This window comes from Colobus angolensis, unplaced genomic scaffold, assembly GCF_000951035.1.
Source record: "Colobus angolensis palliatus isolate OR3802 unplaced genomic scaffold, Cang.pa_1.0 Scaffold343, whole genome shotgun sequence".
Lineage (NCBI taxonomy): Eukaryota > Metazoa > Chordata > Mammalia > Primates > Cercopithecidae > Colobus > Colobus angolensis.
In genome coordinates, this window is record NW_012116744.1 from 2,356,377 (window position 1) to 2,382,490 (window position 26,114).

The following is a 26,114-nucleotide window of genomic DNA, read 5'->3' on the forward strand; positions in this document are numbered from 1 at the left end:
ACGATGTCAGGAGATTGAGACCATCCTGCCTAACACGGTGAAACCCCGTCCCTACTAAAAATACAAAATATTAGCCAGGCATGGTGGCGGGCGCCTGTAGTCCCAGCTACTTGGGATGCTGAGGCGGGAGAATGGCGTGAACCCAGGAGGCGGAGCTTGCAGTGAGCCGAGATCACGCCACTGCACTCCAGCCTGGGCGATAGAGCAAGACTCTGTTTCAAACAAAAGAAAAAAATTTGTACACTAAATTTTACTCTGAGTAAATTGGTAGCTAAGACAAAAAAGGAAAGTTATTTGAATGTCTCATAGAAGAAAGTACCCACATTCATCTACAGAGATACGTTTACTTGGAACTTCAATTCTGTGAAAATATAGGTGTCTTTATATAGTCTTATCTTCAACTGTAGGATTATAAAGCATTCAGAAACTTTGCTGAAATGTATACTATGTATAAGTGCCTTGTATAGTAGTTGAGGACATAATATTAAATTATAACTAAGTCAGCACATTTCCATGAGTAACCTGATCTGAAGTTCTCTACCATATCTCTTTCCCACCTTTGTGCCTCTGCTTGTGGGTTCTCCGTGTACCTGTGTGTGTCCAGATAGTCCTTGTACTTCAAGGCCTGATGAAACTTTATTAATGCCCCCCAGCTGCTAAGATTCTCTGTGGGCTCGGGATTCCCATGGACGTTGTCTCTTCCTAAATGATACTTTTCATTTCAACTTTATATAAAAATTATATAAAATTGAATTACAAGTATTTGAAATAGTTGTCTAATCACTCATGAACTAGATTTTTCTTTGTTAAGAGAGCAAATGAGCCTATTTCAGTATTGGATTTTTAAAGTAATACCTTGTACAGTTCAGGCAAAATTTTTCTATTAATAAGCATTATTGGCCGGGCACGGTCACTCACGCCTGTAATCCTAGTGCTTTGAGAGGCCGAGATGGGCGGATCACCTGAGGTCAGGAGTTCGAGATCAACCTGACCAACATGGTGAAACCCTGTCTCTACTAAAAATTAAAAAATTAGCCGGACGTGGTGGCAGGTGCTTGTAATCCCAGCTACTTGGGAGGCTGAGGCAGGAGAATCGCTTGAACCTGGGAGGCGGAGGTTGCAGTGAGCCAAGATCGTACCACTTCACTGCACTCCAGCCTGGGCGACAGAGTAAGACTCCATCTCAAAAAATAAATAAGAATTATTATATCTGGTTTTATTTCATTCTGAAGTTATGTCAGTTGATGTAAGGTTATTTGCAACATTCATCTGTCTTTTGCCCTTGATTTCACCTACAGACCTCATTACCAAATAAAAAGCAAAGACTTAAAACCTCACAACAAACTTTCAGCTAATGATACTTCCTTAGGATTTCTCTGTCACAATGACTGTTAATGTCAGCCCATGCCATGCCCATGTCACATTCAGTCCTGATCCTCAGTGATTACCACCTTTATCTAAGTGTGTATAACTGTCCATCTGGTGAACTGAATGGATGAGCTCCGGTCTTAGCAGATTGAAAAGGAATGCTTCTCCATACACATCTCATGCTGCCTTTCTTTCCACGTGGAAGTTCATGGACCTGAAAATGGCTTATTTTAAGGAGAGCATTAGCTTTGTACCCAAACTAAAATCTTTGCATTTAGTAGACATTTTTTGTCCAGTTGACAAGCTCTGTCTCTTGGTGGACTTGTTTAATCCACTGACAAGCTATTAATGTTCTTATCTCAACAGGTGAGTTTACATCTGCCTTTTGTTTACTATGTCTCAGTCTTTCTTTGGCCCTCTATTCCTACATTACTGCTTTCTTTTGCTTTTGGTGAATATTTTCTATGGTAACATCTTAATCCCTTTAATAAGTTTTTTAACTTTTTATTTTGATTAGTGGTTGCTATAGGGCTTACTACATATATCTTAACTCATCAGAATCTACTTCAGATATGTACTAACTTAATTCCAGCAAGATATGGAAATGTCACTCATTTATAGCTCTATTCTGTTCCCCCTTATTGTAATACATATTACATCTATATATGTTACAAACCCATCATACATTGTTATAATTATTACTTTATATAACTTTATGTCTCTTAAAGAAGCTTAGAGAAGACAGTAGAGAAGATATTATTTACAGTGTTTGTTATATTAACCTTCTTAGTTACTGTTTCTGGTTCTCTTCCTTTATTCCTGTGAATTCAAGTTACCATCTGGTGTCATTTTCTTGGTCCATTGCAATTTTGCTCCCACTCATCTTCTTAGTGCACTTGCTGGCAAATATATTACATTTCTATATATTATGGGCCTAGTGATAAAATTATATGCATATTGTTTTATTACAGTTGCATTTTTAAATCAGTTAAGAAAGGAGAAGGAATATACATTTAAACTGTCTTTTATAACTACATAATTCCTATACTAATTGCACTGTTTTTTCCTATGGATTTGAATTACTCTTGGGGTCATTTGCTTTCATCCTGAGCAACTTTAGTATTTTTTATAGGGTTGTTGCAGGACAATCAAAGACTGGAGAGATTGAAAAAGGTTCTGAAGAGTTTATTAAATTAAGGTGATCGGCGGATCACGAGGTCAGGAGATTGAGACCACGGTGAAACCCCGTCTCTACTAAAAAAAAAAAATACAACAAATTAGCCAGGCGCGGTGGCGGGCGCCTGTAGTCCCAGCTACTCTGAAGGCTGAGGCAGGAGAATGGCATGAACCCGGGAGGCGGAGCGTGCAGTGAGCCAAGATCGCGCCACTGCACTCCAGCCTGGGCGACAGAGCAAGACTCCATCTCAAAAAATAAAAATAAAAAATAAAAAAAATTAAGGTGATCCCCAACTCAGCCAGACATACGTCCAGAAAGTCTGAGCCCCAAACAAAGGGCTTTTCCTACTTTTAAACATCTTAAGGTGGGAACTACGTGAGGCGGGAAGCGAGTTACAGAAGCAAGGAACAAAGGCAGCATTACAACATTCCTTACATCTTCAGGGAAACATGTCTTGCAACCTAAACTTAACGCTCTTGTGACCCTGCAGCTGTGCAGGAACTTACTGGGCCTGTAATAAACTTTGAGGAATGTGGAGTTGGGGAGTATAGATAAGATCCACTGTCCACAGAGAAAAGACAGGCTGTTAATATTCTCTTTTAACTTGAGTATAAGGCAGGGTCACACTTCACAGCAACTTTAAGAGGATTTTAAAATTTCTTTTACTACTACTATTAGGTTTTAGTTGATTTCATTAATTCCTTCTTCAAGGTGAGTCTGCTAGCAGCGAATTATCTCAGTTTTCATTATCTAGAAATGTCTTTATTTCCTCTTCAATTTTAAAATTAGTTTTCCTGAATGTAGGACTTTTGGTTGACAGGAGCTTTTTTTCTTCCATCACTTGGACTATGTCATCCCACTGCCTTCTGGCCTCCATTGTTTCTGATGAGAAGTCACCTATTAAACTTATTGGGATTCTCTTCTACATAATGAATAGTTTTTCCCTTTCTTCTTTCAAAAATTTTATTTTTCTTTGGTTTTCAGCATTTTTGCTATGATTTGTCTATCTGGGTCTTGATCTCTTTGCATTTATTCTGCTTCACATTTATTGAGCTTCTTAGATGTGAATATTAGAGTTTTTCATCAAATTTGGGAAGGTTTTAGCCATTATTTCTTCAAATTTTTCTTTGTCTTCTCTCTCACCTCTACTGGAGAACTTCCATTACATATACCTTGGTGTACTTAATTCTGCCCCACATTTCTTTGAGGTTCTTTTCATTTTTTCCTTATCCTTTTTTCTCTCTGTTTTTCAGGCTGCATAATCTATCATGAAGTTTGCTAATTCTTCTGGCAGTTCAAAGCTAATGTTGAGCCCTTCAAGTGAATTTTTTATTTCAGTATATTTACTTTCAGTTCCATAATTTCCATTTGGTTTTTTATCATTTCTGTGTACTGATATCTTGTATTTGATAAGGCATACTTCCCTTTACTTCTTTAAGTATAATTTCCTTTAGTTTTTTTAACGTATTTGTAGTGGCTGCTTTAAAGTTTTTGTCTGTGAAATTTACATCTGGTTCCTCTCACAGCACTGTCTGTTGCCAGGTTTTTGGTTTTCTGTTTTCTTGTATATGGATTATACTTTCTTGTTTCTTTATGAGTCTCATAATTTTTTATTGGACATTTAGGTAATTGTTGTGGTCATTCCACAGAAAAAGTATGCACAGTCTTCCCTCCAAAATTTGGCTCAGAAGCCAAGAAGTATGAGAAGTTTTATTAATCACATAAAGAGGCTTTGTGGGAACTGCAAGGCAGGTCTTCCAAACTGGTCTGAAAATGGTTTGAGAGACCAAGGACAGGAGACTGCCTTGGAAGGTTATTTGTGTGCTGTTTGGAGGTGGGGCCTGGGTGAGGTTCCTATGCATGAGCAGGGCTTGAGGGGCATGAACCTACCACCAGCACCAAAGGAGGCTGGCTTTTTTACCAGCTTGCCCAAATATAGGGTGCAAGAGGAAAAGGGAGGGGTAAGATTTAAAAGCTGTCAACAGACAAATATTTAAAAATGTAGCCAGATTCTTTTCCACAATAATATACTGTAGCAACTTTGGATACTGCCCTCCACTCCCCAAAGCTTGTTATTGTTGTTTGCTTGTTCATTTGTTTAGTGATTGGCTACACTATTTCAGGGAAGAGTATTTTCCCTGTAGTATGAAGCCTTTGATGTTGCTCCTCAGAGGCTACAGCTTTAGAGATGTTCCTTGTCATCCTGGGATGACAGTGGTTTTAGACAGTGGCTCTCTTTTTCTCTTTTGGGATCACACTCAGCTGTTAGACTTAAGTAATTGCCAGCTGATTGCTCTATTTTTGACAATTCCTTGGGGACATAAATTGCTCCTTGGTCTGATATAATTACATTTGGATTCCTTTTCAGGTTTGTTCTGTAGGTTAGTGTTGTAGGTTTGTCCAGACTTCAGGAAGGTTATTTGTAGTTCTTCATTCCCTAGTTCTCTCTGTTAAGCCCTGGTCTGTGATTTAGTTTGATTCTTTCATGAGGCTGACCACCTTTTCTGTTGCTTTCCATCAAACCTCCATTTGTTTTGAATATACCCTTAGGATTGAACTTCCCCACACTCTGTTTTAAATATCAGGGGACAGCTTTGTAGCTGCCTGTTACAGCCTGACACTTCTGGGCAAAATTCCTGAGCATGGCTCCAGAGGTGAGAGTGAGGACAGTGACACACTTTCCCCTGAGAGGCATCCCTGCTTTCGGCACAGAGCACTGCATTGGAGTGGTAGCTTCTGATCTTTGCTTCCCTTTCCAGCATTGAACCAAAGGCCTACAAAAGGGCTGGTGTGTGAGTCACTAGGCCCCTGCTATTCTTAGTGTGCTGAACGAGAGATAGATCCTCCACCTTTGTGAGTAGGGGTTGGGTTGAAGAAGGGGTGTCCCTGGCCTCTTGGCCTCACTCTCTTGGAATCTAGCCTCTACAACATATAGCGGGGGGGATGAGAAATGGTGGCCTGCCCTGCAAGAAGTTACCACAGTCATTGACTAGTAGCTGGGTGGAGCAGGAGCCCTGTGATTTTGGCTGCAGCTTCCTGACGAGGAGTTTCCATCGCACTAAGAGGAGAAGAGAAAGAGCAGGTAGTGGTTCAGAAGTCACAGGCTCTCGCTCTTCTTGTCTGATTTTAGTATATTTTCTTGAATAAATGTTTCATTTGTTGTATGCTCTCAGAACAATTTCCAGAGACTGTAAATTTTTTTTAAAATAATTTCCCCCAGTTATGCTTGTTTTACTGGAGAGCAGGTCTGTAGAGCTCCTCACACTGTCATTCCAGAAGGGAATTTTTACAATTGGTAGGCATTTGCTGACCTGAAAGTCATCAGTCCTAATGCCAGATAACAGATGGTTTTTTGTTTAAGTCAATGGCCTTGAATTTTGTTCACTGTTTTGGCTGCGGCTTTTTTAGGAAGAAGGTTTTATCACGTATGCTCCAAAGGAATATTCTGCCATGTTACAGATTAGTTTGTAAGTTAAATATGATCAATTTACAAAACAGTGTTAGAACTTTCCTGTCTAGCTTAACAGCCTTTCCTTGTTTTCAGTGCAGTGTTTTTAAGTCTTCAGTTTTAAAAGCTCAAAGTTTTGGTTCTCATGTAAGGCCCTTTAACATTGAAAAAGAAAGGTTGAAGTCTTCTCATTGAAGTGAGCACTCAGCATGACTTATAAATAGCATTCTGCTATTACAACAGGCAGAGGAAACTGAGGAAAAAGATGGCTCATTAGAAGTTATTAGTCACTGTAAGGTTTACTCTTTGCTGCATTAGAATGATTGAAGATAGACTTTCAGAGTTAACATTGTTTTTAAAATTATTTCTTGTAGCTTTTGAAAGGAAGCTTTAATATTTTTAATATACATTTCATTTTCATGTTTAATCACTATTATACTTGTTTCTGCTTCAAGAGAAATTTTTTATAGTATCACATATAAAGTTTAGGGACTACCTTAATCAAATGCCATATGCTAAGGAAATTATTTACTTCTCAGAATTACCAACTTCAGATTGTGTACAACTAGAATGCATATAAGAGCAATTTTTATAATTGTTAAATGTATTTAGTATGTATTTTACATTAATAAACTTTAATTTTTTTTGAACAAATTAGAGGCCATGAGTATACCTCATTATTTTAATAAATTACTTTAACCTGAAGTTTCTTAATAATCTGATTATTTGATTTTAACTTACTTAAAACATACAAACCTTTATAAACACAATGTCACGTATTGGTAATATTAGCATTTCACTAATGTGAATATAATAACTTCTAAAAACGAATTGCCTATTTAGTTTCTGACCAGTGCAAATGTCACTTCCTCAGTGAGCCCTCCTCAAATTCATCCAATAAGAGAGTACCTCTGCCAGCTCTGTTCCAATAGTATGTATTCATAATTCTAGCAGAGCCATTACCACATAGTATTTGTCAACATCTGCCTCCTCAAGGAAGGAGTAGAGAGGAGTAGTAGAGACAGTAACCTCACCATATTGACCAGGCTGGTCTCGAACTGCCGTCCTCAGGTGATCCCCCACCTTGACCTCCCAAAGTGCTGAGATTACAGGCGTGAACCACCATGCCCTGCCGTCATTTGTGTTTATCTCTCAAATACCTAGTTGAGTGCCACGCTGTCAGAGGTATTTAAAAGACGTTTGAATCCATTGGTGGATATGATATGGAAAAAAAATTTTAAGATCGTTCTTTCACGTCATTTTATAGGCAAGTAAGTGAAGTCCAGAAAGGTAACATTTTGCTTTACTTTTTCCAAGTTATCCTACTGTATTACTTCAGGCATTTTATTACTACAGTGCTCTAGATTCAGGAAAAATATTCCCTTCCAGTATGTTCCAGAAATAATGTGTGGAAACCTTAGAGAGAGGTTATTTCATTAAGACCAGGGTTGTTCTATCAGAAAATGCCTCTCTGGTGTGTAGAAAGTGAACTAAGAATAGTTAAAAAAAGAAGACAGTACACAAATCAGGTTTCCAGACTGGATGGAGCATAAGTGCCTACTGTTAGAGGTTTGATTTTCAGTTACAATGAGTTTAAATCATTTTAAATAACTAATTTGGTATTTTTAACCATCCTTCCCTTGGATTGAGAAGATAAATAAACTGCTAACCTTAGCTGACCACCTGTATTGTGTTTTGCAGTTCAGTCTGAGGTAGCAGTTATTAGAGAGACCAGCAACTTCTGCTCATAACTCTTGGAGCATTATCACCTTGATTGAATTGTGACACTTAAGAAATAAATCACTTGCAAGTTGAATTTGATTTTAAGTGTCTGGCTACAATTTTTGTGAATAAAATTAAGAGTTTTTTTCTAACACATATCCCGTGACTAGGAGTCCATCATGTAGTGAAAATTTAGAGTTCTGTCAAACATGTTTCTCTCAGGAGACAGAAATGCATTAAAAATTGTGAGTTTTGGAAGTCCTTTAACATCAGCATAAACTGACATACAGTCTTTTCTTTTGAGATGGAGCTTCACTCTCGTTGCCCAGGCTAGAGTGCAGTGGCACGATGTTGGCTCACTGCAACATCGATGTTGGCTCACTCCGCCTCCTGGATTCAAGCAATTCTCCTGCCTCAGCCTCCCTAGTAGCTGGAGTAGCTGGGATTACAGGCATGCGCCACCATGCCCAGCTAATTTTTTGTATTTAGTAGAGACGATGTTTCACCATGTTGGTCAGCCTGGCCTCCCAAAGTGTTGGGATTACAGGCATGTGCCACCACACCTGGCTAAGTCTTTTCATTTGGAGGAAATAAATACTCAGAAATCCAACATGCCATGTTTCAGCTGCTAAAAAAATAAATAAAATAAAATAAACATTTTTGGATAGTAACGCTTGTATAGGCAGCTATTGAGCAACTAGAAAGTGTAACATATTTATAAATCTGTAATGAGGCACAGGTGGACAAGATAAGAAAGCATCAGGATTTTGGAATGAAAGAGATGAATGGAAGTTAGTAACCTTAGTGCATAAACCAAATTATTGTAGACTGACTTCATTGCCCCAAGAAAAACACATCAGGGCAAATATAATTCTAAAATTTATATTTTAAAACCTTCATTTAAGTTAATTTACATAAATGAAAGTTGATGGGAAATCAGAAAATCTTAGCAATTATTGATGCCAAGGTCCTGTTCTCCAGTTCTTCCCATCATTAAGTATTATCTCTGTTGACTTCTTTACCTTCTGGAACATAGAAGACTTTTTGAGAAAGTGGAGAGTCTTATGTTTGAAGTTTGAATTAATGTTTGTTAACCCATATAAACATTCCAATATTGAAAATATTAAAGCTACAAAATCTCCTGAAATTCCTTAAGGTCCTAACCTCACAGGGGTAGAGGAAATATGTGACTTCACTTGATACATACATTTAACACCAGAATTCAAAATATTGCTAAGTCTTCGGGGACTATTAACTTACCATAATTGTCTTGATTACATTTCTCCTAACAATTCAACATACAAGTTATGAAAAATAAATTCCTATGATAAAAATGTAGTAATTAAAAAATATTTACTCCTCATTTGTTAATAATCCTCTTAATAACCCTCATCAAGTGAAAATTATAATCCCCATAGACATTCCATTTCAGTGCGGTTAACAGGTTCCTATCATTATTTGCTGCTAGCAGCCTGTTACTTGGAATTTATTGGTTTTGCCTAAAATTTTTAGTCTACATACAATCTGAAATAAATAAAGCCAGTGTTTTTTGTTTGTTTGTTTGTTTTCCCCCACTTAGAACAAAAATACTTCTGATCATGATTTGACTGACGAGGGAAGACAGGGTAGGAGTGTGTTCATTGTTATCATTAGTGGCTTTCAGCCTTGTGTGCCTGGATTCCAGAGTGTGGTGTCTGCGTATCTCTGTGTCTTGTTGTGTACCTTCTTGAATCAGAGATCATCAGAGCTGTCTGCTAAGTATGGTGAATCTTCATTTTGGTCCCCGTGTTTCAGGAAATAAAGAGAAAGAAAGTCTAGATAGAAATAATGAACTTAAAAGTTGAAATTTTAAAATTATTCTTAGAAATGTAGACTTGTGAATGGGGAACAATTCAAGCACGTTTCTCATATCATCTTACTAAATTAGTGCATCTTTATAGAATGTGATCTGGCAGAATTATTTGATATAGGGAAATATAGGAAATAGGGTTGATCTTCTGCAAACAAAAATATGACTAATGCAATCATCTCTATCAGAGGTTTCAAGCCAATACTTGTGAGCAAAATCAGCTTGGAGACATGTTTTGAGTTTTTTTGACCCATGCTGTGTTTCAAATATTTTGAATTAAGTTTCAGTATTTTAAAAGTGTGATTTTTCATATTAAAAATCATATTTCTATAACAACAACAATTGTCTGGAGCTAATTAATTCTGTCCCCTCTGGTCAGTAATGATCTCTTTTGCTTCATCCAGTTCCCTCACTTACTACTGTCTCTCTTATCCTGAGATGCTTATTCAGTTTGTATGCTCTTGCCTTTTTACTATTTGATCATCTTGTTTGTACCAGGCCCTCTTAACTTATTTAAGTTAAGGCCTTATGCCTTACAGCATTTCAGTTGATGACCTCTGAGCTACAGAATGCAATTAAACTGCTGCTGCAAAGAGTGAAAGCTGGCATGAAGTGGTTTGTCTTAGTGATTTCAGCAGTCATATGGCCTTCAGTATACTTTTTAATGAGTAAGTGGGGGGAAAGGTGTTTTATTTTAAAGATTTTTTATTCTACATTGTTATGCTGCCCTTCCACTAATATAACTGGACCTAAGAGAAACTGGATAGTACTATAGAACAAATATAAACATGAGGTTGGCATAGCCTCCTAGCTTGAGCATAGAAACAGTGTAAGTTATGATACTGCTTTGAGCCATTCTTTGTGGAAATGTCTCCAGACATTTCAGCTTATAGAAAATACTGAGAATGTTTTATTAACTGTGTTTTTCCAAAATAACCCATAATATTACTCCTTTGTGAATAGTAACTGTTATTACCCAAGGAGAATTTCTTCATGCAGGAACTCAAAATAATATTATGAATAGTTTTTTTAAATTTCCATTGGAATATTTTTCTTAAAACTTGAGACATCACACTGAAGGATATAGTGCCCGAAATCACAATTTTCAACATCTTCTTTTATACCATAGTATATCAAAAGGATATTACATGCTCATGATTAATCATTAAGCTTTGTTTTGAGTTTTTCTAACATGATTTAGTTCATTTAGACTTCCAATTTAAGTTTCTAAAACTCCTGAGGCTTCCTTTTAATGCCAACTGTAATCGGAGAGCTCTTCATTTGAAAGGAAGGCTAAGCTGCAGTTGACAAAGATTAAAATGCAGTAGCTTACTCCTTTCAAGCTACAAATGGAGATAATTGAAGCATAAATCATTTAATGTTTTTGTACACACTTTTCTATGTCTGTGTAATTTCTGAGGAATAAACTACATGTGCATTTAATATTTTCACTATTTTACTTGTTAAATGAATCTAATGGGAAAGAACTTAATTGAGTTTGGAGTTTAAATCCTGAATTTTTCACAAAATCATGATGTGATCTTTTGTTATGGAGTATTTGTTCAAGTGAATATCAGTGATGTCAGCTATCATTATGTTGTTTCTACTAGCATTTTTAAAGTTAGTTTTTAAGACAGGAAAGACAAACCCATATCCAAAATATATGTGGTCCCTGTAAATGAATTGCTGCCACGTCCAGGGTGAAAGGGGTCCAATGTAGTCGCCATGCCACCAACTCTTTATACCAAACCGCACCTCACCGCACTCTCCCTATACCAACCCTGTTCTTCCAACCCCCAACCCTGCCTTCATCAAACACATGCAGAACTCAGTCTCATGCACACTCTCCTGGCTCCTTCCAGTACATGTACGCTAGGTCCTGGACTTAATTCAGAGTGCAGTCCCTTCCTCCTACCTGTCCATCACATTCCTGGCTAAGTTTACACTGTAATTTAACCTTACTTTTTGGCCTAGTGGCCAGGAGATAAGGTGGGCAGAGCAAAGGAATGGGGGCGTGAATCACATAATGAGGGTAGAAACTGCTCCATCATCATCATCAAACAAGAAAGAACACTAGCTGTTAACAGTGAAGAGTGGGCTACTTCTACAGACTGTAAAGTTTTGCGTGAATCTGAGGACTCAAAAGTTTCTGCTTCATCAACCTAGATGTTCCCTTTCCATGGATTATGTATTTTGTTTCCATCCTACGACTCTAACGTTAGCATAGCAGAGCTGCTGTGGTTGAAAATTTAACCTTCTTGGGTTCTCTTCTTCTACTCTTACTGGTTAAAGTCCTCCTTGCCCTTTTGGTGCAGGATGTAAGAACCTCTCTTTTATTTGCTACCCAAGAGACCCTCTTCCTTTCACATTTAGGTTTTAATTTCTGATCAATCATGTTCAGCCTTTGTATATGTCTTGTGCTTCCTCAGTTGAGCTTAGCAATAGCTGTCTAACTGCCCTGTCCTTAGCATTGGTGTTTGCCTCATATTTCTCAAAGAAAAAAAAAAGTATCACACCCCCACTAGTGGCTTTCCTCCCACCAGAATACTGTCGCAAGACAGCAACAGTAAAAGATGACTGGGGGAAAAGGTGTTTTATTTGGGGGCTGTCTCTGCCTTATCCTCAGTGAAGGAACCCATATTGCCTGCCCCATGATAGGTGATCCAACTACAGAATCTCATCTTTTTTTTTTTTTTTTGAGACAGTCTCACCCTTGTCACCCAGTCTGGAGTACAGAGGTGCCATCTCGGCTCACTGCAACCTCCGCCTCCCGGGTTCAAGCAATTCTTTTGCGTCAGCCTCCTGAATAGCTGGGATTACAGGTGCACACCACCACGTCTGCCTGGCTAATTTTTGTCTTTTTAGTAGAGGCGGGGTTTCACCATGTTGGCCAAGCTGGTCTTAAACTCCTGACCTCAGGTGATCTGCCCGCCTCGGCCTCCCAAAGTACAGGCATTACAGGTGTGAGCCACCACGCCTGGTCCAGAATCTCATCTTAGTGTCTGTTTTCTCAGATCACTTTTGGTATCAACTGTTGTTGGTTGGGTTTCTTGGGAAGCAGACTTTGAGATTCACGGGCATGAAGTTTCATTTTATAGTCAAAACCAGCGGAAGGCATGAGACAGAAACAGAGTTGGGCTGCGATTCAGTGTCAGTAAAAGCCTCAAGTGACCCCTGGGGAGCTCTGAATGTGGAACTGCCTTGTAGAGTTGTCCTGAGCTGTGGTGAGTGAGTCCAGCCTTTTTACCTCCAGATTGACCATTGATTGGATGCAGGCTAGCCCAGAAAGGGATGCAGCCTTCTGCAAGGTAGCTCCTTTTCAGCCAAAGTTGTTCCAAAGAGGGCTAACCACTTAGGATTGTCTACCAGAAATATTTCTAGGAGCTGAGAGAATAAATCCTTAATTCCCAAACGGGCATCTGGGTGGCATGTCATATCCATGACAGTTTCTGGAGTACATTTCCTTAATTTTATTTTGTGAATTACTCTTAGCCATGTGAGAGGGTGAGAACTTTATTGTTTCATTGATTAAAAATTTTCTTCTAGGAGTTTCTTCATTGCCATTTCATTCAAAGTCTGAGGCATGATTCTTTATATTTAATTACTAATAGTTTTCTCTATTTTTGTTTCTCCATGTAATGAATCATTTATTTTTTCTATGACCCCTTTACATAATTGAATAGTAAAACAAGATTTTTTTTAAAATCTATTTTACAAGATACTTCCAATCCCTCATCTAGCTTTACTACTTTTCAAAGTTTCAATAAATAGCTAGCGAAGCCATGGCAATACAATCAGCATTGTGTGTTATAGTTCCTAAATTCTTCAAATATGCATGAAAGAATAGGGCATAATTTTCATCTTCTATGCAAATACAGATTGTGACTAATAGAACACCAGTGGGGGGGGGGGAAATTTTGAATTGTTTTTCAAGGAGTGGCGATAAATTGCTGGTAGTTATACTACTCGCTCTAACTATCCCCCTTAACCATATTCTAACCATATGTGGTCACAGAGTCATTCTTCTAATCCCATGATGCAAACTGCCTTATCAAGACACCAAGCCTTTGATTTCTTGTTGAAAACATGTCTCCACATTTATTCTATTTTCAAGTGGGTTAAGAGTTTCAAAAGTTGGATATTTTCAGTTTGAACAAATTCACCTGTAATGTAGTAGCATGCTTGCCCCTTTTCTGGGTTTTACTTCTTTCAAATAGCTCAGAACTTGCACTCATGCCTCCCTTAGTGATTCTTAGAACTCTCTTTGGCTGTTAATCCCTAATCACTTTCTTATGCTGATTATTCACATTTTCAGATGATATAAAAATATAACACCTTTTAAAGATACTTACTACAGAAGTCAGTGTGATTATTTTTAATGAAACACTTTAACGTAGACCCTTCTTTTCCCAAGACTTTCCATTTAAAGACATAATAAAGCAGTTATTTTTAGACGTTCAAGCAAATTTGCAAGAACTACAGTATACATATAGCATGTTGTCCATAATTATCCAACAATCATTTGAACATGTTATATTTCCTAGCTCATAGAAACAGCAGGAATAGAAAAATTTTGTTAGGCATGATTCCTGCCCTCAGGGAGCCGACAGACAGATGTGAAACCAGAATACCATGGTAGGTTGTAATCACCTCCATGACAGAGGTAGCACAGGAGAATAACAGTGGAGGGAAAGCTATTAGTCTAGGGAGAGGAAGGAACTCTGGAAGGAAGAGGACATTTCAGACAGTTTTGAAGAATCCATTCACCACGTGGCTGTGAAGTGGAAAGGCACTACAGAGACAAGGAATGACATGTACAGAGGCAAACAGATGTCAGAAAACATGATAAAATCTGGCGACTACTTTGCTCTGTCTGGACACAATCTTCTTGTGAGGGAGTAGCACAGAATTGAGGCTGGAAAGGTAGGTAAGGTGGCCTTCACATAACAACTGAGGAATTTGCCCTTCATCTTGAAAGAAAAGGAATGAGGTCAAATGACTTTGGAAGTAACACGTCATTGGGAATGCATGAGTAACAGTAAACAAATCACGTTCATAGAGAACTACATTTGTATATCCACAGGCAAAGCGTTATCCTTGTTGTGGAAATAAATACAGAGCTGTTTGATACATGGACAAAAGAATGGTTCCACTTGGAATGAGGAGTTTTGAGTTCAACTAATTATAAAAATAAATTCCTTAGCTTTTGGGTGATTCCATGAAAATCTTTATTATTACAAGTATTAGATAAATTAGCTTCATCAAATTCATATGACACCCTTACAGAAAACACATTAAAATGTGATTGATCGTTTTCTGAGCATATCTAATAAAGGAAAAAAAAAAAACCTTTTTTTTTTTTTTCAGTAGTTATGGCCTTCACATCACTCTGGAATAATTTTTTTTTTTTTTTTTGAAACGGGGTCTGCCTCTGTCGCCAGGCTGGAGATCAGAATCTCAGCTCACTGCAACCTCCACCTCCTGGGTCCAAGTGATTCTCCTGCCTCAGCCTCCCAAGTAGCTGAGACTACAGGTGTGTGCCATCACACCCAGCTAATTTTTGTATTTGTAGTAGAGACGGGGTTTCACTCTGTTGGCCAGGTTGGTCTTGATCTCTCGCCTTGGCTTCCCAAAGTGCTGGGATTATAGGCATGAGCCACCGCACCTAGCCAGTAATTTGTGTTTTAAAGCATAAAACAGTACTGTTATTTTAATATTCCTATAAGCCACCTCATCATTTTAATTCACTAAGTAAAATTATATATTATATATATATACACTTATATATTCACTAAGTAAAATTGCCATGATGCAAACATAGTAAATGCTGCTGGCCGGGCACGGTGGCTCACGCGTGTAATCCCAGCATTTTGGGAGGCCGAGACAGGCAGATCATGAGGTTAGGAGATCGAGACCATCCTGGCTAACACGGTGAAACCCTGTCGCTACTAAAAATACAAAAAATTAGCTGGGCGTGGTGATGGGCGCCTGTAGTCCCATCTACTCGGGAAGCTGAGGCAGGAGAATGGCGTGAACCCGGAAGGCTGAGCTTGCAGTGAGCTGAGATCGCACCACTGCACTCCAGCCTGGGTGACAGAGCGAGACTCTGTCTCAAATAAAAAATAAAATAAATAAATAAATGCTGCTACTAGAATAGATTTATTTGCAGTAATAGGCCTTTGCAATAACAGGATGTTTGATTTGACTGTGAACCTGTTTTTTTTTTTTTCAAAGAAATTTTATTAAAATTATTGTACTTTTCGGTAAAACAACCTTTTGTTAGCTGGAATTTATGAAGATAATTCTATTACTGAAAATTTGAAACATAATTTATTGTTCATTTAACATGCGTGCAAAAACTTTTGGATGAAATACTGTGATTTAAAATAATGCTGAAAACTATAATATATAGGTAAGTGTTGCTTTCAGGGTGAGAAAGCAAATATGATTGCAATCAGAATATCTGTTTTAAAAAATATAGTACACTTTGGAATAAAAAAGATTGAAAAGCATACGATTTTAAAAAGTGCTATACATAACTATTCTTGAAAATAAGGAATGCTTTTGAATGACTAATACCAAATATCCTCGTTAAATACATTTTCTTTAATACAGGGTCATCCGCTTTTTTTTTTTTTTTTTTGATGGGATGAAACTTGTTAAAATATAATTTAAAATATGGTTAGAATCTTATTATTTTAATGTATTGCAGTTTTTTTCTATTTTTAAATATACACATCAGTAAGACTACAAAACTTTACGTTTTTATTATTTTTCCTTGTAGATTTATTCCTGACGACATTGAATGCCAGCACTAGTACCTTCCAGTTTGAGATATGGGAAAATTTGGTAAGAAATCTTTTCTTGGAAGCATTTTAAAATGATGGCTTTCAGTAAAAGCACACAATTTTAGAAAATAAAATGAAAATAATCACTTGGTTGATTTCAACAATAAATAGAAAACTTTAAGAGCCTTTGGTTGCATTGCTGCATTCAAAACTACTGAATATTGCTGAAGGAAGTGATTCATTCAGCATCAATTCCTCTGCAGGTTTTTAGGCATGACTGCCAATTAAACCAATCAGGCTGCCCTAATGTGCATGTTAACAGGACCCCTGCTATGCTGTCAGCTGTTGAGAGAGGTTACTGTCACTTAATTTGTCAGCATGATGGTTTATGAAAAAAACTATTTTAGAAAGACTAATTTTTCCCCTTTGCCTTTAGGCTTATGTAAAGAAATAAGACAACAAACACCAAACTTACTGCCAGGTTGACTAGGATCAAGAAATCTTTCCCAATAGGGTTTTATTTTGTTTTTTTTAATTGTAAGTAGAAGATTCCCAAACTGATGTCATGATTTTATTTTACTTTTAGCTTGATGTGAGTTATATGATGGGTTAATTACCAGACAAAACTGGCCATCACAGTGATATTCGTGAAGTATTGGCCAAGTATCGAACCCCACTTTCCCCACACAGAAAATTGGTGTAAGAGCCTCTGCTTCACAAGATCTTTGTAAAGATCATGCCTGACATGCAGTAGGCATTTATCGAGTTTTAATTTTAGGTCTACTGATTTCCCATCTGCAACTCCTGATTGTATTTTATTCAATCCAAATTAAACTCATAACTTTTTATAAATTTTATTAAAATGCTGATAAAAAATAAGCAAATTTTTGAAATGTAAAGCACAAACTTACGGAAGGAGACTCATTATTAGCCATGCTTCATAATATGGTAAGTGATGCTGGTCATGACTCAGATCTCTTCATGGAAGGAAACTACAATGGGGGGTTGCTTTGTTTAGACGAGATCAGAGCTTCCAACTACTTCCAAGCTCAGCAATTTGATTCTTTTTTTTTTTTTTCTTTTTTAATGGGGCAAGGGAAAGTAAGACACCTAAATCAAAAAAGACTAATGTACTACTTTTTTTAAAAATGTAGTTATATTTGTTTTTCTGATGATAGAAATATGGTTGCTATATTTTTATGACTGCCATACATTAAGTCCCCACTGCTGGGGGAAGTTTGTTTGCAGGTGGCCTTTCATTGCTACTGCAAATGAATCTTGTAGTATTAGAAAATGAGAGGTGTATTTGATTAACTTGTATCTGGGGGTCGAGGGAAGCCTCATTATAAATAGGTAGGATATCTATAGAACATAATGAAGCAACCTTAAGTATATGAGGTTCTTTCAGTCTAGGCTGAATTAAACGTAGTGGAGTGAAGCAACTCAATAGGAGAAAATTCTTGATGAAGAAAATAGATTTTGATTGGGTCTTTTATTATTGTTTTCTTTAAAGAAAACTAATAAATTCGCTGTTAGGAAATGGGGACTAAGGACTGTTCTTATAAAGTGACTGGGTCAGTAAGCAACTTTTAAAGAAAAAAAGTATTTTTAAACTCTTGTTAAAGATTGTAAGGCAGATTTTCTTTGAGAGGGCTCCTACAGTGGGGTTTTGCAGTAGGGGGAAGAGATTGGACTCACCTCCAAATACAACAAGGAAAATCAGGATGTTTTAGCCAATGAGCAGGATGGGGGTCAGTGGAAGGGAAATTACTTGGGCAGGGTAGTGGTTGGGATAAGTTAAGCAGAGTTCTCAGAGGAGCCTAACCAAAGTTTGGTCAAGGAGATAATCTTTCTCAGTTTCCACAGTAATAATAGTTAATCATTAGTAGATTCAGAATTAACTAGTATAGGTAAAGTGTGGTTTTCATCAAATGAATGATCATTTTCAATTAAAGATTGGACAGAGACTTTGCAGTCGCATACTAATTGGCCAAAGAAACCTCAAAGCCTATAAAACCACATTAGCTAGTGAAAGAATGAAAGCTACAACAAATCTTCTTACATATCAGTTATCTATACAGCCCCATGGTAGTGCTCTGGCAGATACAGAAGTGAATAGGGCTTGTAGGCTAGGAGCTGGAATGTGAGTATGGATGACCCTGGCTGGTATGATGAGATATACATTATGCTACAGGAATTCAAAGAGCAGTTGCTTCTATTTGGTTGCAGAATTATCAGTGAAGGCCTCAAGAAAGACGTGGTATTTAGGCCGGGAGTGGTGGCTCACACCTGTAATCCCATCACTTTGGGAGACTGAGGCGGCCAGATCACCTGAGGTCAAGAGTTCAAGACCAGCTTTGCCAACATGGTGAAAACCCTTCTCTACTGGAAGTACAAAATTAGCCTGGTATAGTGGTGCGTGCCTGTAGTCATAGTTATTCAGGAGGCTGAGGCAGCAGAATTACTTGAACCCAGGAAGGGGAAGTTGCCGTGAGCTGAGATCGCACCGCTGCACTCCAGCCTGGGCGACAAGAGCAAAACTCTGTCTCAAAAGGAAAAAAAAAAAAAAAAGATGTGGTATTCAACATGGCTAGTATGAATTAAAGGATTTTAGTGATTTGGAAGTGAGAAAGAAAGAGGAAAAGGCAGGCAAGAAATTGCACAGGAGACACAGGACACATCCAGATGGTGGAAAGTGGCTGGTTTAGGCCAGAACATAAAAGAGATAATGGAATGTAAGACTAGAAAAATTAGTTTATACAAGATCAGCAAGAGCTTTGATCTCTAAACTAAGTAATTTGATCTCTTAAAAATCTACTGAGAAGCTATTGTTTTAGGACTGAGAATGAGATGAATAGAACCTTCATTATTGCAATTAAATTGGCCACTGTATATCAGATAGGTTAGCATGCAACATCTGGAGGTGTGAGATTAAAGTTTATAATAAATTTAGGAGGAATTTATAATAACGTGGGAAAGAGATGAATGATTAAAGAAGGAAATGTTGAGAATAGACAAGTAGGGTTAGATATGAGAATACAGGATGACCATTAACACAATGCTTACTTACATTTTGTTCTGGTGAGCAATAAGAGAAATAGAGGCCAGGCACAGTAGCTCACACCTGTAATCCCAGCACTTAGGGAGGCTGAGGCAGGCAGATCATTGGAGGTTGGGAGTTCAAGACCAGGCTGGCCAGCTGGTGAAACCCCATGTCTTCTAAAAATACAAAAATTAGCTAGGTGTGGTGGCACATGCCTGTAATCCCAGCCACTTGGGAGACTGAGCCAGAAGAATCGCCTGAACCTGGGAGGCAGAGGTTGCAGTGAGATCATGCCACTGCATTCCAGCCGGGGCAACAGAGCAAGACTCCATCTCAAAAAAATTTTTAAAAAAGAGAGAGAAATAGAAAAGACAAAAGAAGTAACTAATTTGGGGCAGGAAAAAAATTATTTTAGAATAGAGACATGTCTCCCAGCTACTCAGGAGGCTGAAGCAGGAGGATTGCTTGAGCCCAAGAGTTTGAGGCTGCAGTGAGCTATGATTGCACCATTGTACCCCAGCCTGAGCAACAGAGCAAGACCTCATCTCTATATTAAAATTATTTTTTAAAAAGCAAAAAACAGAGACAAGGAAGTGGTTGGAAATGTAGGAACAGAACTCAAGGAAGAAAGTAGGTAAGTGTCATGAAGGAAGAGTTAAGAATGGCAAAACCAGATCCTCGGACACCCTTTATGTCAGAATTTTTCAGCCTTGGCACTGTCACCATTTTGAGCCAGATAATTCTTTCTGTGAAGAACCGTCTTGTGCATTGTCGGTTGTTTAGCAGTATCGCTGACCTCTTCTCACTAGTTCATAGTAACCACCTCCCAGTTGTGACAATCAAAAATGTCTGCAGACATTGCCAAATGTTCTCAGGGAACTAAAATTGCCTCAGTTGAGAACCATTGCTTTACATGAATAAAGATAGGAACATGCAGTCGTCATTACATACTGCTTCATGGTCAGTTTTGACCTTTATAAATATGGCAGTTGTAACATTAAATATTAAACATGAAAGCCAAAGCATTGGTAGTCATCCATGAAAGGCTACTTGCTACCACATGACACTTTTGGTTGGAATTCAAGCAGAAAATGGCAGAAAGTCTCCTTGTCAATTGGTGTGGGTTAACTGCTTCAGTGGTTTTGGTAGTTGTGGTAGCAGTAGTTACTACTAGTGTTCCTGCTACTACTACACTATTACTAACGTTAACTAAATACATGCTATGTGCTAGGCACTATACTGAGCATTTTATATGGATTATCTCCTTAATCCTCAAAATCCTTGTAAAAATACATTTTTTAATAAGTCAAGGAATGCTTAGAGAAGGACTAACTTATTCCTGCCTTATGGCTAGCAAACAGTGGAGCTGAGAGTTGAACTAGGAAATCTGTTTGTAAACCTTCTACCCTTAAGTCACTGAAATTAGTACACAATAATTCCAGAAACCAACTTGGAAAAGAAAAGATAAAGAGATGGCTGCAATAGAGCCCCTAGTGAGTTCGTTGAATTTTCGATTGCAGGGAAACAATGCAGATCGGTAAGAACACCACAGTAAAAAAATGCTGCAGTCAAAGGATACAAAATTGCAGCTAACTAGGAATAATTTCTAGTCTTCCATAGCACTGCAGTTGACAGGATGACTGTGGTTAACAATAATATATAGTTTCAAATAACTGGAATTGACTGGAAATCGACACAGGATTTTTTCAGTGCCACTTCGCCAGCTAGAGACCTCCACTGCTGGTGGGGCCTCTGCTCAAGTTTCACTTATAACCACTGGGCTGGCTCTGCCCATGCAACCTGGCAGGTTGTGCTTGGCTCACGCTACCAGCCCTAGTCTCACACCCACTGTGGGCAAGCCAGGCACAGCGTGATGAGGGGTGTATGAGCAAGTGAGTGCAGGGCAGCTGCTCTAGGCACCAACTCCATGCAAGGCTGAGGCGCAACCAGGCGTACCACAAGCAGCTTCTGACTTAGGTGCCAGAGTTTGGATGAAGGGAGCACGGTGGTGCCTGAGAAACTTGGAGACACGAGCAACTGCAGGGCCCTAAAGGGGGTGTTACAGTGGGCAACCAGAGATTGAGCAAGGTGAAGAAGAGTTCTGTTTAGCAACAGAATAGCTCTCAGCGGAGAGGGAACCTGAAGTGTGCAGCCCCTACCCAAAGGCAGGGAATCCCCACATGTGGCTGAGTCTGGGGTTTTTATGGGCTCAGAATGAGGGAGTGCATGTTGATTGGTCCATGGCGGCCTGGAAAAAGCACCATTTTATTGTCTAAGAGGCATCAAGGAAGTTCTCACTGTGGTCGGGGACTTTACCCAGAACTGGCTGCTTGGATTCAGTTTAGTTTTTCTTTGGTTTGAAGGTGGGGTTTCACTGGGGACCCATCCCTATCTGCCTAGGAATTTGTCTGTCTCCTGCCACTATTAGATGGAGGATATTGAGGCTGGGCATGGTGGCTCACGTCTGTAATCCCAGCACTTTGGGAGGCCAAGGCAGGCAGATCATGAGGTCAGGAGATCGAGACCATCCTGGCTAACACAGTGAAACCCCATCTCTACTGAAAACACAAAAAAATTAGCTGGGTGTGGTGGCAGGTGCATGTAGTCCCAGCTATTCAGGAGGCTGAGGCAGGAGAATGGCGTGAACCCGGGAAACGGAGCTTGCAGTGGTCAAGATTGTGCCACTGTACTCCAGCCTGGGCAACACAGCAAGACTCCATCTCAAAAAAAAAAAGGAGGAGGATATTGAGTATTCTGAATAGGAAGAAGTGATAAATGTTTGAGATTATGGGTATGCTAATAACCCTGATCCAGTCGCTATACATTACAAGTATCACAACATCACTGTGTGCCCCATGAGTATGTATAATTATTATTTATCAGTTTTTAAAAAATAGTACAGTGTAAAAAAAAGTAATGTTGTTTGTTTCATAGCAAAATTACTCTCATACTGAAGAACATAAATATACAAATAGGTGGAGATTCCAATCCAAAAGTAAAAAAGAGAGACCATGGAGTAAATGAGGACCAAATGGCAGCCTGTGAAAAAAGTACTTGCAGATCATAAGCACAGGACTGCCATTATGACAGTACCATGTAGGTGCCTGATACGTTGCGTTTTGCAGAACACTTTGTTATCTTTCATTCCATTTGACCTCTCCGGAACCCTGCAAGTAGACAGTACATTTAACCCCTTCTAACAACTGAAGAACTGAAGCCTAGAACAGTGAGTGGCTATCCCAAAGTGACATAACTTTTCAATGAAAGCAGGACTGGAACCCACCTCACCTTCCTCCAAGTCTGGTATTCTTTGCACCAGACTGTTCTCGCAGAATATGTACAAAATGGAAAACAGTGTTTATCATGTTTCTCTTCCCTCATTAATAGCTACAGAGCAGCTTCATCTTTGAAAATGAGTGTAGTTGTGCTATACTTTTAAAATGTGTTATCTATTGAGATAAAATATATTGATGATGCAGTTTATTAAATCATTTTGTTACATATTAAATATGTAAGTAAGTAATCTGAATGCAAATGAAGTTATATATGTCTGTACTGTTAAGCAAAGTAAAGAACAAGTAATGATAATAATGGAAAAGTTGTCTAATAAAGTGTTGTCTTTTCCCCCAACTCTGTCATATGTATAATGTGTTCTGCTTACTCTCACTATGGTCAGAATGTATTCTTTTCCTCCAGCAATTAGAAGTGGGCATTGCTCTTCTATTGATGTTCAGTGTAAAAGTGGCATCTTAGAAGACATAGAAGGCTGTTACTTCAATGTTTCTTGATGGAGATAAATCATGAAGTTATATCCATATATTTCTAGATATATTTACCCAAATTCATAGACCTTCAGTGGGATAACTTGTTCACTTCAGTTAGTATATTGAGTTGACATTCAGCTTTATCTCATAGGAAGCTGATATGTTTTAAGAGAGATTTTTCCATTCATTCATGAAACACTGTATACACTCTACACAATGCTGTGATCTGTCTTTCCTTTTTTTTTGAGATGGAGTCTCGCTCTGTCACCCAGGCTGGAGTACAGTGACTCAGTCTTGGCTCACTTGCTCGCTCCACCTCCCAGGTTCACATGATTCTCCCGCCTCAGCCTCCCTAGTAGCTGGGATTACAGGTGTGCACTACCATACCCAGCTAATTTTTTTTGTATTTTTAGTAGAGACGGGGTTTCATCATGTTGGTCAGCTGGTCTCGAACTCCTAACCTCAAGTGATCTGCCTACCTCAGTCTCCCAAAGTGCTGGGATTGCAGGTGTGAGCCACCGCGCCCAGCCAATGCTGTGATCTTTCTAAACTGCAAAAGCACTTGACAGTTCAGCTAGGGATTTGGCAACTTTGACACATCTCTAATGCAGTTTCAGGTTCTAGGTAAGACTGGAGGGAAAGCCTAAGGCTTAATACCCTTACTAAAGAAGGTGTCTGTAGAAAATCATTGAAAAGTACATCAGATGCTTTAATAATGGGAGGGGAAACATGTTTCTGCACAGGGATAATGGAGTGTTAAAGTAGTTGGAACATTGCTTGTCACAAGAAAAATCTTATTTCTTTACTCATGGTCCTCAAGCATTTGGGTTTTGTGCTTTTGTTATAGCAGTGCATTTCTCTGTAAAGATCAGCAATGATTTCTTAAGAAACTGACTTGCAGATTGTGATATTATGAAATACATATTTGATGATAGTCCCCATTTCCCAATACACAACTTCTGAAAGACCTAGAATCGCCAAAGGAATGTCTTTTTGTATGCTAATGAGTTGACTGGTGGATGAACCCCAAAATAACTTCAGAATGTGGCTGGTCACCAGAATGACCCATATTTGATGATAGTCCCCATTTCCCAATACACAACTTCTGAAAGACCTAGAATCGCCAAAGGTATGTCTTTTTGTATGCTAATGAGTTGACTGGTGGATGAACCCCAAAATAACTTCAGAATGTGTCTGGTCACCAGAATGACCAATATATAATTAGAGGATTGGGACTTTTAGCCCCTCCCCACTACTTCCAGGGACGGGTGAGAGTCTGAAGGTTAAAGTAATCACCAGTGGCCAGCGGTTTCACCAATCATGCCTACATAATGAAGCCGTCTTAAAAACCTAAAAGAATTAGGTTCTGAGCGCTTCCTGATAGCTGAACAGGTGGGGAAGTTCCTGGAAGGTGGAGTGCCCAGAGAGGGCATGGAAGCTCTGTGACCCTTCCGTACCTCGCCCTACTCTTCTCTTCATCTGTATCCTTTGTAATATCCTCTATAATATCCTCAGTAAACACGTTTCCCAGAGTTCTGCGAGCCACTCCAGCTGTGAATCCAAAGAGTAGGTGGTGTGAGTCCCAACTTGAACCTGGTCAGGCAGAAATACTGGAGGTCCAAATAACGTGGGGGACTGGTGTCTAGGATAATTTGGGGGACTGAGCCCTCAACATGTGGAATTAGAGGACAGCCCGGTGATATCCACTGCAGAAATGATTGCTTGTTTATAGCGGGGGAAAATCCCCCACATGTAGTCACAGAAGTCTTATGTCTATTGATTGTGTGAGAGCATAAGGGAGAAAACCAGTGCTCGTTTTTTCACTCAGACAGATCTACAGTATCCTTAGAGAAACAAAGAAGGAAAAACTCATTTTAAAGTGTACAGATATCCTGTATACGGTATGTAGGAATCAGAGTCAGTATCTCAAACAGAAAATAGAGAGGTCAGTGATAAGAACTCTGTACAAACTTGAGAGCTCAAAATTTCAAATTCATTGTTTTGATTTCTTTTTCTTGTATAATAATCTAAAATTATAGAATGGAAAGGCAATAATTTAAAGAAATGCATATTGTTTTTGGTAGTCAGATGTGTGCTGTTTTTGTTTGGAAAGAGTGAGTGAAACAAAGGATCGCTAATAAGCTCTCCTTTTCTGTTTAGCTTAGGCACCCCTGCTTCTCAGTCAGTACGTGGCTGCTGTTGTAATCCTTTGCTTCCCTTCTAATTGATGCGTAAACTTGAGTTGATGGATTGGCACTTTAAGGATCAATGGAATTCTCCTCTCATTTCAATATCTTTTCTTAATTGTTCCCAACAGAATCTTCTTCCCTTAAAATCTGCAAAATATGTCTTTGTACTTATACTGTTTATGTGTTACCGTCAGAAAAGCTTTCTTTCTGACTTGTATTCTGTCTCCCAAATGACTGTAAGTTTTTGAGGGTAGGAACTAATTTTATAATTCTTTATATTTCCAAAGCCTTCCACAGTACTTGAAATTATTACTCTCTGAAATTATGATGATGCAATGGTAAAAGATACCAGAATCGACAGCAAGGAAAGCATACCAGATTCATATTTTCATCTTCAACGCACAGGAGTTTCCTTTGCTTCAAAATAAAAGTGAAACAGGAGATTGGAATAATTTTTGTGCAACACAACAAAATCCTGAAGTTATTTATTTCCCTAGCTCAGTTAGAATGCTTTGTTTTACACTTAACAAATGAGTGGACTAAGATGGTCTAATTCAAAGTTTTCTTCATTTAACAGGATGGAAACTTCTCTGTCAGTACTATATTGGAAAAACCTCAAAATATGATGGTGGTTGGACAGTCAGCATTTGCAGACTTTGGTAAGATTTGGTAAAAAAAAAAAAAAAAAAGAAAGGCTTTTGTCTTTCCAATTCTCTCCCTCTTTTTGATCTATTTATGTTAATTCCCCGTAGCAGGAAATAACTAT

At 38.5% G+C, this 26,114-nt stretch overlaps 1 protein-coding gene across 1 annotated transcript in view; it reads left to right on the plus strand.

Annotated features, from left to right (window-relative positions):
* Window positions 1-26,114, plus strand: part of ITFG1 (integrin alpha FG-GAP repeat containing 1) — a 296,091-nt gene that overhangs the window by 84,381 nt on the left and 185,596 nt on the right. The window contains exons 7-8 of the mRNA XM_011952601.1: window positions 16,349-16,413; window positions 25,926-26,007. Of these exons, the coding sequence (XP_011807991.1) occupies window positions 16,349-16,413; window positions 25,926-26,007 (147 nt within the window). The remainder of the gene's footprint in view (window positions 1-16,348; window positions 16,414-25,925; window positions 26,008-26,114) is intronic.